This window comes from Nannobrachium achirus, assembly GCF_963921795.1.
Source record: "Nannobrachium achirus genome assembly, chromosome: 8".
In the NCBI taxonomy this organism is placed as follows: Eukaryota; Metazoa; Chordata; class Actinopteri; order Myctophiformes; family Myctophidae; genus Nannobrachium; species Nannobrachium achirus.
In genome coordinates, this window is record NC_137817.1 from 60,913,268 (window position 1) to 60,927,284 (window position 14,017).

Consider the following 14,017-nt stretch of genomic DNA (forward strand, 5'->3'; position numbering starts at 1 on the left):
AACGCTGAGGAAAAAAGCTACGGAAACACGCACAGCTACGGACACATCACACATTTTGCTATGGCAAAACGCTGAGGAAAAAGGCTACAGACATACGACATATGACATCACTAGACAAACATGATGCTACGCACACACATTTTACTATGACAAAACGCTGAGGAAAAAGGCTACAGACTCACGCACAGCCACTTATAGGAGCGGTTTCCACCGCTCAAAAAAAGATAAACAAAACAAAAAACACAAAGGTCTCCACCTTTGCACTCATGATACCCTCCAACTCCCAGTTCTTATTTCCTGGAGTCCTCTGTCTGTTCCTTTGCCCAAAGGATCTGTTTCTACATTCCCGATGGAGATCAACTGGGCCTAAAAGTTTCTATTCTTAGATATCTTCTTTGCAGCCAGCCTGGTGCCGTTCGTTTGGTAGTTGAGTTCTCCATTCTCATGTCTGGTTCTGCTTTAGTTCCTGTTGGGTATCACTGAGCACATTCCTGTGCTTATCCATCTTGTCCATCTCAATGAAGGGAGAGTTTTAAAGGAAGGCAATCTCTCAATTCTTTCCGTGTTCTGTTCCATTGTCTGGAACTTGTTCTCTGCAGGTGTCAGGTTCGTCCGTTGCGGTTGGCCTAGACATGATTGCCAGTTCCCACTTGATGTCATGTGGGAGTCCCGACAGCTCCAGACCATACTGTATGACTGCTAGCTTGCTCAGCGTCTTCAGACTAGGACTTAAGTCTAAGATGTACAGGTCTTCAGGCGTGTATCCTCCAAAGAGGACGATACGATCTCCCACCATGCAACAGCACATCCTAGAGATATGTGAACATGGAATTTTCCCCTTGGGCTCAACCTTCTTCCAGGAGAAGGTCACCGGACTGAATTTCCACTGATCCTTGAAGGTCTTTTCCTGAGGAAAGTTGTCGCCACCAAATATGTACAGCTCTCCATTGTAGGCAAAGACGGAATGACCCCTGCGCACTTCTGGAAGCAACTGTGCAGAAGGAGTGCTCAGCCAGCAGTTGATCTCTGTGTCAAACACTCTGACGTTGTTGAAACGGCTCTCGTCCTCGTCCGTCCCTCGGCCCCCAAATACAAACATCTTTGCCCCGATGATGGTGGCAGAGTGACAATCCGAAACAGGTGTAGAAGTGCCTCTGGTGTTAATTAAAGACCAGACCATTGTGGTGGTGTCCAGTGTGTGGATGTCATTTGTGCGCCCGGTCTTAATGTTGAATCCTCCAAAGATGTACATGACCTTCCCCAAAGCGCAAGCCGAGTGGCCACACCTCGCCTGTGGAACAGTCTCAGAAACCTTGGGCCTGAACCATCTGTGGGTGTTGACATCAAATCCATAAAGCACGTTGCACTTGATTCCCCTGATGGTAATAATCTCGTTCTCTGTCTCCTCTGTCTCAATGTTCACTATTCCACCCCAGATGTAGATCATATGGTCTATCAGCACAGCTGTGTGGCACACGCGCCTGGAGGGAACTTCGAGGGGACGTTTTTCGGTTTCAGTTGTCCCTGGGAGCAACTTCATCCAGCGCAAAGACACTGTGTTGAAGACGTGAACATCAATCTCCCCTATGTTGCACTCGTAGGTCTCCCCGGTACAGTACCCTCCGAAGCAGTACACCTTGTTCTGCACTGCCACAGCAGCATGAAGGGTTTTCTTTGGTCCTTTGAGATAGACCGTCCAATGCAACATTTCACCAGTGAAGTGGAAGCTCGGATCAAAGTGGCTCGATGTGTGAAAGAATAGCCCTATTCAGAGTGTTTCCACTTATATTGTTACAGTGGCTCAAATGTCACGCGATGCTTGGCCAATATGCAAAGCTGATGGGAATTCGTTGGGTTGGCCAAACAGATGCCTGTTCATCTTCCCTAATTAAGTACATACGTTGGTCAGAGAGCCATATTGTCAGTATCAGATGAAAACAAGGGAGTCTATCCCTGTTACAATGTGCTATACTATCAGCTCCCAGTACGACAAATGTAATAGAATACCGATTGCGCAAGTGTCATAATTCATTTCAGAATATTAGACCACCAATAAAATCAACAACACGTCATTATACAACACGTCATTAGTATATGATTTAAAGTGGTCACTTTGGACACAAATAACATGGCAGCCAACGTCTTTGACTTCATTACCCATGAGTCTCTGCAAACATGTCCGGCGAGGACACGCTGTGATGGCCAGTTCTCGCTTTGACTGTCGGTTTTCATTGTGTCATTTTCCTCCCCTATCATAGTACTACAGTCAAGCCTCAATCAGGGTCAGGGACCCCCCTGAGTCTATATCATGTATGGAAAGATGATTGTCATTGCTTAAACATGTAACTTTATAATTTTTTGGGGAAATAATGCTATATAGTTGTTACAAAGTGATATAGTGCTGCTTTAATGTGGCTAAGAATAAAAACCGAACCTGACCTGAACCTGTATTGTAGATTAGATACAGACTTTTAAACATTACTGCTATGAGAAATGTGATAATTAGGCAACATATAAAAGAGGAATAAGACAGGAGTTCTGCAGAACATACAGCCTTGATGGATACTAATGATCTAAAAACTCTTTAAAGCATGCTTATTACATTAAGCAACAACAATAGTTCCCTTTGCTCGATGAAGTAATGCCATGGTTTTATGTCAATTATACTCTCTTTCTCTTGCACACGCACGCACGCACGCACGCACGCACGCAGGCAGGTAGGCAGGCACGCACGCACGCACACACACACCTGTTCCTTGTTAGCACTTTATGTCGCCTGGTAGGGGACACTAATAGCTGGGCTGTGTGGGAGTAATTGATTGAATTGACAATGTTACCTCCCATTCCTTCCTGCTCTCCTTCCCCCTCTCTCCTACTTGCTCTCTCCTATACTCGCTCTCTCCTACTCGCACTACGCTGTCCCTCCTCTGAGTCCTCTCTCCATCCTCTCCTCTTTCCCTCCTCCCCCCAGACTAGCCTGGCAAGCCAGCCCTGATACTGTGCTCAGTCACTCATTCCTTCCCCAGTATCAGGTCTGTCTGAAAAATCAGAAAATTATCGGGCCAATCAGTTACTGTGTTTCAACTGCTGTCGGCACAACAAGCGAAAAGTTCATCGGCCAAAAAGACGCATTTGTTTGCCGTTCTTCCGACTGGCTGCACTGTGACGTCAGATGTTTTGCTATGCTGATTGGTTAGAGGAGTCTGTCTGTCAAGGCAAGTACTCCCGCCCACTTTTCAAGCTTCCTATATAGCCCAAAGTCCAGACTCATATTGAGGGAAGGAACGAGTGAGTGAATGCACAGTATGAGGCTGGCAGGCCAGGCTAACATTTTAGCTCCCCCGACACTGACAGCCTTCTTCATGCCACCCCTCTTCATCTCCATAGACAATATTCACACCGCGGCCATCTTGGATCACATGACTTCCTGGGATAGCAGCCTGCATTACAAACCATTGTGAACAATGGAGCGATGGTCCCAAAATATGAGTTCTATTCAACCAATTTCTTTTTACCAAATTGACAAATGGGCAGATGACAACATCAGCATCCCCAAAATGATTAAATAGAAGGGTAGGCTATATCCACAATATTCATGGTAGTTAGGTTGCAACCTTATACTGTGTACAAATACGTGTTACAGTATGCAGACTAGTGCTTGCTCTGCCATCATTTAGTTAATATTACTGTATCGTGATTTTTGCATATTAATCAGAAACAATCTAACAACAAATAGTTAATATGATAGTGGAGCAAGCACTGCACAGATAGCAAGTCTTTGTACACAGTAAGGTTGCAACGTAACTACCATGAATATTGTGGATGGACCCTTCTATTTTATCCTTTTGGGGATGTTGATGTTGTCATCTGCCCATTTGGTGAAAAGAAATTGGTTGAATAGAACTTATATTTTGGGACCATCGCTCCATTGTTCACAATGGTTTGTAATGCAGACTGCTATCCCAGGAAGTCATGTGATCCAAGATGGCCGTGGTGTGAATATGGTCTATTCCTCTTCTTGCTCTATCCATCCCCTTCTCACCCTACATCTCCATCTCCTCCTCCATTGATGACTGTGTTTCTCTTCACCGCTCCCCCTCAGCATCCCTCGCTCCTTCCTCTCCTCTCCGTCTCTCTCAGGCTGTGTGTTTAGGATTCACAGGACGCTCCCTGCATCATGAGCTCATCACGGTAATTAGATGTTCTCTCACTGTTGCTCCGCTCTTTCACTTCCCTATGCTCTCCTCCTCCATCAGTTCACCTTCCGACGTCGGCATGGACACAAACAGAGGGAACATGGTGAAATAGGACAGTGGTCCTCAACCTTTTCAGGCCGTGACCCCAAAATAATCATATTTTAACTAGGGACCCCCCACCCTGACGAGCACTAAGAGTTGAGTCATTACATTTTGTATAACACGGTTCTATTGTTGCGAGGCGTATCAGCTATTTTCACAATTTCTGACTCTAATATTGGACAATTTGGCCAATGTTTAATTTGTCATTTTAAGCTAATCACACACACACACACACACACACACACACACACACACACACACACACACACACACACACACACACACACACACACACACACACACACAGGAGGTCATCAGTGCTTTGTGTGTGTGGACCTATTTCACAGTTGGGGAAAGGTTTATACTAAGCTTCTAAACATGTATGATTAATGGTCTAATTAATGTTAATGTTAATGACATATTTATATCATGAACAGAAATAGCTATAGGCTGTCAGAGTATCGTAGTGAATAGCATCTTGAATACAAAGGGGGTGTGATAGATGTCTAAATAAATGTAACTACTAATTTGTTTCTAAAGTAACCAGACGAGTTTATATTCTAGGCTGTAGACCAACTGTGGAATGAGTCACTCCCTCACCTGCCACCAGAATGTCGTGTCTTGTCATCTAACTGTTCCTGACTGAAGCCTTATATGGATGTCTCTGATTTACTCCTTCTGCTATTCCTGTATTCCTGTCAGTGTATATAATGGGACCATGCCTGGGAAACGGGAGGCACAGTTAAGCATGCGTGTGTCTCAAAGAGCTCTTGTGTTAATATATTGTTAAATAAATATTGTACTCATTGCACTTTCACCTTCTGGAAATTCAGTTTATTTATATTACTATTCAAATAGTATGATGCTTAAAGAATTCCATAACAGTTGGCGACTCTGGTGGGACGGTATAATCTGTCCGTCAGCTTTCCTCTTTCTTTGTACAGGACACACTGGCTATTACGTGATGAGAGACAGAGAGCGGCTGACTGGCAGAGGCTACCGTTCGAATGAAATCGGGGTGAGAAGTGTCGTGATATACAATATTTTAAAAGGCCAGACGTGGTCATGGTAATTGCATGTACCCAGGACAGGCCACGACATGTGTGCGGCTGTCATACTTGCATGAACAAAATTTAATAGAGAGATGCCTTGCATGTATAGAAGGTTTCTACCGTATCTCGGAAGAATAGGCCTACTGTTTAAACGTACAGTAGCCTACCCGTGTAATTCGGGGTGAAAGCTAATACATAGCTCCACTTGATCGTGGGTTGTTTCTGTTAAAGTACAGTACCTGTTGGAAACCGAGGAAATGATTATCGATTGGGGAATCGCCTTTCGGCAATAATCATCTCGGTATAGAATATTGCATGACGAAATATTCTCTAGGACGCCGCACGTGGGCGGGTAACTCTTCGTGGGAGACGAGACGTTAGAGGACGTAATAATACGTAACCAGACGTGAAATATGACATGGTAATGATAGTAATTATGCTTTTATGATAATCAACTAGAAGTGGGTAGTTGAAACCAGAACCAAAATAGGAATCGGTAGGCTATTATGTTTTCTTTTCTCTGTCTGGGGTAAAAATGGCCTGGAGAATAAGAAGGTCTTATGTCATTAGGACATTGGGTAGACCGTATATGGGTTTTGCCACCTTAAATATTTTGTGGAAAGCGTAAGACTCGAGCTGCTGGGGGTGTGAATGTGAGTAGGCCTATGTAAAATGTAAGGAAATACATTTTTGGCCTATATCAAATAACTGATGCTAGTGTAAAAAATACCAGGCAACGGGAGAGTCTGTTACCTTATATAAATAGTCAGTCGTGGTCAAGCGATCAATATATCTGAAATGAAGAAACTGTTTGGAGGGAATGCTGGAGTTTCAGTTTGACTGGTAATAAAGAATCCCCGACCATCATGGTCGGCTGGGAAAAACGGCTTTCCGGTGATTTTAGGCTATAATGTAAGCCTATAGACTTCAAATTACACATTATTATTTGTCTAAAGTGTTAGAGCTACAACAAAACCCCTATTATAATTAGTCTAGACCTGTCAAACTCTTGTGAGTCTGTCTGACACGGCAGCTGAGCTGCCTGCTTCGGTTGCGTTCTATTTTCGCCGTACAACAGTTACGCGTGGTGGGGGTTGACAGAGCGCCTATGTGAAATGAGCAGAAATAGCGTTAGCAGAATGAAGTTTCCGGCGCTGGTCTCTTCAGAATAAGAGTACCCCTAAAAGCCGGCTATAATAATACATTATGTACTGCACGTTAGGTTTGAAGCTCTTGGAGCCTGGCTTATTTCTGCCGGCTCCCAGATCGGAAATGTTCTTTCTGCTCACTTCACGGACCTTGTCAGAGCTACAAGCTGACAGCACGGTGAAATGCGCTGCGCTGTGAGCTTGTAGGTCTGCTATTTTTAAATGAGATACAGGGTCACAGCAGGCACGGGTTCCTTTGCTGGCTATTTTAGAAGCGTACCGCACCGGCCATACGAAGAAGCGTATAGGCCTACATTGAGGAGACGATTGTTCTCGTGCGTCAACGCTTGCATAATCATACAGCAAAGGAAACCTCGGCACAATTAAATAGACATTATTTGATTTGACTCAAAAACCCAGGGACATTGAGCTCGTTATGACAGACCTGGTGAGAGTAGGATATTATAAGGCTGTAACAAAATAGACCACTGTTAATAGTGTAAGATCAGCTGTTTTCAAGGCATGTTGGAGGATATATTGATTGTAATGATTAATGAAGGTTTAATTTTGTCTTAATATTTAAGTAGAACATAGTGAATGTATACTGTAGCTGCAGTGATTGGAAACTAGGCTATAGTTGTGACAGAGTAATCCCATTGTTTGGTAAACAGTGATGTTTAAAAGTTAAGGGATGTATTTATATTTATGTGAGGACCAGATGAGTCTGGGTTGACCTCTAAAAAAAAAGAAAGAAAAAAAAAAAAGAAAAAAAAAGAATTAACCCACTGCGGAGATACTTTCTGTCATGGGATGTCAATAGAGTAATGGGTTGGTTGATATGATTTACCAGTGTTAGATTAAGTTGAAATAAGAATCTGGACGAAGTGGGTGTGCTGTAATTGGTGGGTGAGGACCACACCACAGACATGTTAGTGGACGTTTCTCAAGAGTTTAATAGTTCATTGAAAGACAGCTGGGGCTGTGATTGTCATTAGGCTATTTTTTGTCTTGGGTAGAAGTAAAGAAACAGGTGCCATACTTTGAAGTAGTGACAGCTAGGGGCGGTGCAAGACCCCTGCTGTGAGGGTGACGTTCGAATGCGTGTCAGTCTGGGTGGAATGGCTAGTTCAATGTTTGGGCCTATTTTGCCTTTGTACGCTCATTTGGAAGAAGAATGTAACTTATTTCGGCCAGAGAACTGAAGAAAAGATTGTCTAAAATATATACTATAGCTTTGCATTTTAGCTGTTATGATGTCAAGTTAGAAGTGACCATATAAACTAATGAACATTGATTTAAAATAGGCTGTAGTCAGCTTGTTGTCAGGCTGTTATCTTTGCAGATCAGGCAAGGACTAAGGGTGAAAAATAAACAGTAGTGCAAAATAAATATAGTTGGCTAAAACCTTTATTAACTGTATTTAAAAGAAAAATGAGTTGCCGATCGGCCAGTATATTTTCACACATCTACTTCGGCTTGGGGGGAAGACCAGTGTTCAAAGGAGCACTGCTTCTAGTTTATTTCTGGGTCTAAGCAGGGACATGACAATTTCTTTGAGAAAAGGTAAGCTAACTGATTGTTTACATGACTAGCTTTTGAGTGGAGATGTAACATATAAAGGTATCTAGAAAAGTGAGCTGACAGATAAGTAGGCCTACAGTTAATATTGTAAAGTGAAAATTATCCAATATATTTGGGTTTTCCCATGTGCAAATAGACAAAAATATCATCTACTTTTGTACCTGTTATTAATGAAGACAGCATAGTTCAGTTGTCAGATCTAGAAAACTGACTGTAAGGGGGTTAGTATGAGTGCCTGTGCCGAACCGTTACTATAAAATATGCAAGAGTCAAGACCTCTAGAAAGTACAGTATACATGTGTGACAATTATCTCACAGCAGCTGTTGGGGGGAACACTGTCTGTTCATGGCATAGATTCTGTGTAAATATAATTGCCTGACATTTCCCACTTAATTACTATCATTGAAGTTATAATTAAATACCGTAATAATGTGGATAATCGTAGCAAAAATATTGTGAAGTTGTGTTGTTTTATCATAAGGGGAAAAGCCACGTCTTCAACACATAGACATGAGGAATCCTTTGCTCCGCTTACTGCATGTCCATCAGAGGTTCACCTGTCGCTTAGAGCTATACTGGGAGAGGGTAAACAAACACAATCACGTTGACAGTCTGAGAATCAAGAAAGACTGGTTCTGCATCTGGAGGACACGTGTTGGACAGGGGACAACATGACACTGAGAAGGTTACTCAAAGGACATTTTGGGACTGCAAGAATCCCAAAACACTACTTAAGCCAGAAGCATGGCTTTGACTCTGTGGGGGGCACACAGAACACAGAACTTTCCTAAGGAACATGAAGGGGACATTGTGTGAACACTTTGAACGGACTAATCACTATGTTTTTTTTCCCGTGGGGTGTTTGTAGTGCTTCCTCTCTCAGTGGGGTGCGAACGTGACAGGGGGGAACGATGGTGAGGCCGTAGTAAATTGGTGAGTACCTATAAGGAAGGATTCATTGAAAATGATTAGTGGCTTGGCTTCCATATGGGAAAAAAAATACAACTCAATAGTCTAAATGTCTACTTAAAGGGACAAAGGATAAATATGGTCCTAACCAAAACCATATTAGATAGGACATTTATATAGATAGGACATTTACTTATAACTCAGGAAATATATAAATAGGACATTTACTTATAACTCAGGAAATATTGTTTAAAGAACATGTAGTTTTTGAAACCATGATAGTTTGAAAAAGTGTTTATGGAAAAAAGCGTTCTGTAGATTGGAACCCTATTTAAAATACTCTATAGTTAGTATGGCCATAACTATATATATTGGGATGGTTTTAAACCGTTCAAGGCATAACACAGTCTGCGAAGAGAATTGTCCCACTGGAAAAATATGATACCCAAAAAGATAAAGTATTCTTTAACCCTGCACTAGCCATACGTAGTCCTTAGGGTTTATAAGGAGGGTCCCAGGGAAATAGTTAAGATTTGTCTAACCGTACAAACCTATTTTTTACACTTACATAGGATGAGTGTTGCATTGCCCTAATTACTATACCCATAATGTTAGATAATCTAAAACAGTGGTTCTCAAACTGTGGTACATGTGGGCAACCCTTTTGGTGGTACTAAATATTTATATTATACTACAGGTAATACTTCTGACCAAGCAATTGATTGAAATAGGCTCACATTAGGAATATCATCAGTTTGCATGGAAAGTTCACAGATAGATAAATCTGTTTCATAACCAGGTCATCCATTATTGGCTTAGAAATGAATCTTCATGAATTCAAAGCCAATTGGCCACCTGAGCCTGTGCGTATATGGGGTGGGTCTACGTACCTATATTTTAACTTGGAGAGACACATATTTTATGAGATGGTACTTGGCGTAAAAAGTTTGAGAACCACTGGTCTAAAATATGACATGGGATTAAGAACACAACAGGGATATCTGAGTCAGATTGTTTGTTACCAATATACTCTGAATAAAAGAGCAAGGCCTAAATTTTAACTTGTGTTTAAAATAAGCCAATAACATATTCTCCTGTTCTCTTCCAACTCTAAAAAAAAAAAAAAAAAAAAAAAAGACATTTCTAAAATAATCCAGAGACCTATACGTAAGCAAAACCTAAGAGTGATGCAGGCGTGAGGAACTATAGGAGTTCAATGGACATTTAACATCTTTCTAGTTTAAATGTTATGTAAGTGCTGGGGACTAATGACTAAGATAGGAAAAAATAATGGTGTTTTTAAGTGTATTGACATGCGTACACAAGTAAAGTTTAAAGCTGTTTTAGGTAACCTACTAGTGTGTGAATAACTATAGGAGTAATGTTGAAACTGGTTAGAGTAGGACCAAGGCGGATTAGTCTTGGTGTGTTGAGCTGAAATAACCAATATAGGATTGTACCTATTTCCTACATAAAACAAAGTAAGAGTCCTTTGCCTAGGAAGATAATATATGATTTATGTGTTCCTGTGCATAAGGAGGGTATATGATTTGGTGGGAAAAATATATTTCTAGGGGTATTATTTAAGTTGCTCAACCAGTGGGCTATTTAGGTGTAATCAAATATTTTTGATTGTTTTTTCTATTTTACTTAATAAAAACGCCACTACAGATGGTTACTAATAGGAAAAGATCTGTGTTAGGGGTTAACTGGTTATTATCAAATTGGTTACTGGCTGCTATGCAGCATAGGCCATGCCGACCTTAATGTAAAATAAAAAATGCCTTTATAAGACTATTCCGTAAGTACCAGTGTTCTTTTTGAGAATCCTCCTTGTAATATAAACACTATCCATGAAGTCCCTAGGAATTTAGTGGATGGAACCCGCGATAGGGGTGGGTCAATGCGGTTGCATTTAGTTTCTGATGAAATGTAGTTTCTGATAGAATGCTACTACACCAGTCTTGTGTCACGAGTGACGTGGCTGTTCCCATGGGGGGGTGTTGCGGTGTTTATATATTTTTGTATCTCCCTGCTCGTGTGATGTTCTTCCGCTGAGCAAGGGGTGTCATACGACCATTGGGAGCGTGCACGTTGTGAGCGCTGAGCAAGAGTGCAATGCGTCACAAATACGACCATTGAGAGCTGGTACGTTGGGAGCTTGTACTGTAAATCATACTTTATAGATCATCTTCTATTAGAAGGCCAAAATGCTTCAGTTAGGAGAGTGATGAGCGTTATTAGCGTTATATTAAAGACTGGGAACTGGGTTTAGATACCAGTGCTTCTCAAAAGAGGGGGGAGGTAATATATGGAAGGTAATATAAATCATAAAATATATGGATTATAAAAGAAGTATAAGAAGAATTCCTATAAGAAGAATGGTAATATAAATCATAAAAGAAGAACAGGATATGAATTAGCCTTTTTATGAGCATTAGGCTATTAATTATAAGAGGACTAGAAGAGGTTACAATTATAAAATGACTCTAGTACATTTTCAGGTTTGTTGAACTCCTGCTGGGTTAATGACCAGCTGATAGACATGGGAGATACACCCTTGGAGTCACTGTATGTTTGGGAATAACAGGAGCCTGAACCACTGAATTGAAATGCAAGGAGTGGCCACTGAAGGGAATTCAAAGAGTGTAAGTCTGATATGATTGAGTGATACCCGGGTAGAATGAATGGGACAGTGTTTTTTGAGAATCACTGGTTTGTTGGAGAATAATGTTGAATGCATTATACGGAGTATGTTTTCAAAATTAGGATGTTTTCACCTTTGAAAATGAAAGAACAGTCACGCTAACTATATTTTTGATTTCTCTCTATAGGGATCCTGAGTCCCATTTTGGACGGAAATGAAATATATTGTATGTCATGGGATTGTCTAATGAAAGATTGTTTTCTCCCACGAATCACTTAGGCACGGAGAAAGGTGTCAAGTGTTTTAATGCAAAATTGGGTCCTCCCATGAAAGGATTTTCCAATTTTTAGGTGCTGAAATACTCTGGGGGTCTTAAGAGAGAAACACATGTTAAGTTGTGGATGTCTTAACGGATTTCTCTTTTCTTCCCAACATACTGTATGTGTTGTTAACATAAACTAACTAACTAAACCCGTAACAACATGTCTATGCTATGAAATATTGTTGCGTAGATGAAATGTAATTACAGGAGATGTCAAAATGTTTCCAAAAACATTGAGTCAATATGGTAAAAGAACACTCCTAACAATGGAAAAAATGGAAGGAAAGATATGTCAAATATGTCTAAACCCTATGGTAAGAAAATACTTCCACACATTAAGGTATGTAAAAATATAAGGTATCATTCATTATTGCACTATTTATGACCATTTTGTACTACAAATTGAATATTGTTTAAGTGATAAATGCTCCCCATTGCCATGTTGGAAAATACAGAATATTGATGGCTGTATAGATTATAAAAATCATTCTAGGTTAGGATGTGATAACCCTTGGTGCTGAGTTTTCTATTTCCAGTTTTATGAAATCCAATAAATTAAACCATACATGAAAGATGAGACGGAGCCATAAAAATGAGATGTATGGAAACCAAAAGATGTCTGGGAAATCACCATGGAATTGCCGCCTTGCATCCCAACCAGATGAGATGATAGAACTGTGCAAGGGACATACCCTAACTGCCTTGCATCCCATCCACTATGAAGGACGCTGTCAATCCAACTGCTATGAGGACGTTGTGATCGGAAAAGGGGCATGGAAGCCCTGTGTCGTGACATTGCCCAAATAAGGGAAGAAGAGACATTACGAACCAACCTAAGAAGGAACTCATTCATTCAAGTGGAGAAGAGTGCAGGAGAAACACATACACAAACGAAATGCTGGCTTTACGAAGTGATCGCTCAAAACTGAGGGTCGTAGGATGGAATTTTACCAAGAAAATGCATAAGTGGTTTTTTGCCCCTACCAGATGAAAATGTGTTTCAAAACTGATTTTCGATCCTCCTGCAGATGGAAAACAAATCTCATTACATTTAAGGAGGGAATGTGATAGATGTCTAAATAAATGTAACTACTAATTTGTTTCTAAAGTAACCAGACGAGTTTATATTCTAGGCTGTAGACCAACTGTGGAATGAGTCACTCCCTCACCTGCCACCAGAATGTCGTGTCTTGTCATCTAACTGTTCCTGACTGAAGCCTTATATGGATGTCTCTGATTTACTCCTTCTGCTATTCCTGTATTCCTGTCAGTGTATATAATGGGACCATGCCTGGGAAACGGGAGGCACAGTTAAGCATGCGTGTGTCTCAAAGAGCTCTTGTGTTAATATATTGTTAAATAAATATTGTACTCATTGCACTTTCACCTTCTGGAAATTCAGTTTATTTATATTACTATTCAAATAGTATGATGCTTAAAGAATTCCATAACAGGGGGAAAAAGAAAGAAAGAATGATCAAATACTAGTCCCTGTAGTGATCCTATAATGACTGTAATTATCCCTCTCTATAGAGATGCTTTTGTCATTAGAGCCTTCCGATTGTCACTCTACCTCCTGAGCCACTGCTGTAGTAGCCAGTAGCCCTGGCCCCTGGAAGAGCAAAGACGGTACTTGACGAGTTACAATGTAACATCAATACAAGGTAATACATCAACATGAATGCATCGAATGCATAGAAATAGTAATCTAAGAAAAAGCGTAGGTAGACCATGCACCTATTCAGTAAAAAAGAAAAAAATATATAAAACCCCAAAATAATATAGACATAAAAGAATTATATCTAAATTACAAGTATGGTCATGCTACAGTAAGTGCTATGGGCCAAGGTGCTGTCTGAAGAGGTGAGTCTTCAGACCATGGCGATAGCTAGGAGGTGAGTCTGCCGTTAAGTGCACCAGGGAGTTTATTGCACCGTTTGGGGGCCAGGATGGCGAAGAGTCAAGGACGAGTGGATCGTTGTCCTGGGGGTTTTAGCGAGGGTTCTGTCAGCATCCCTGTGTTAGATGATCTGAGTGAACGGGTGGGGTTGTAGGGATC

At 41.0% G+C, this 14,017-nt stretch overlaps 1 protein-coding gene across 1 annotated transcript; it reads right to left on the bottom strand.

The window, feature by feature from the left end:
* Positions 1-550: 550 nt before the first annotated feature.
* Positions 551-1,708, bottom strand: LOC308290262 (kelch domain-containing protein 3-like; the record flags this gene model as incomplete). Its single annotated transcript, XM_080732048.1, has 1 exon — positions 551-1,708. The coding sequence occupies one exon, from the start codon at positions 1,706-1,708 to the stop codon at positions 551-553; it is 1,158 nt and encodes a 385-aa protein (XP_080588174.1).
* Between the last annotated feature and the right edge of the window lie 12,309 nt (positions 1,709-14,017).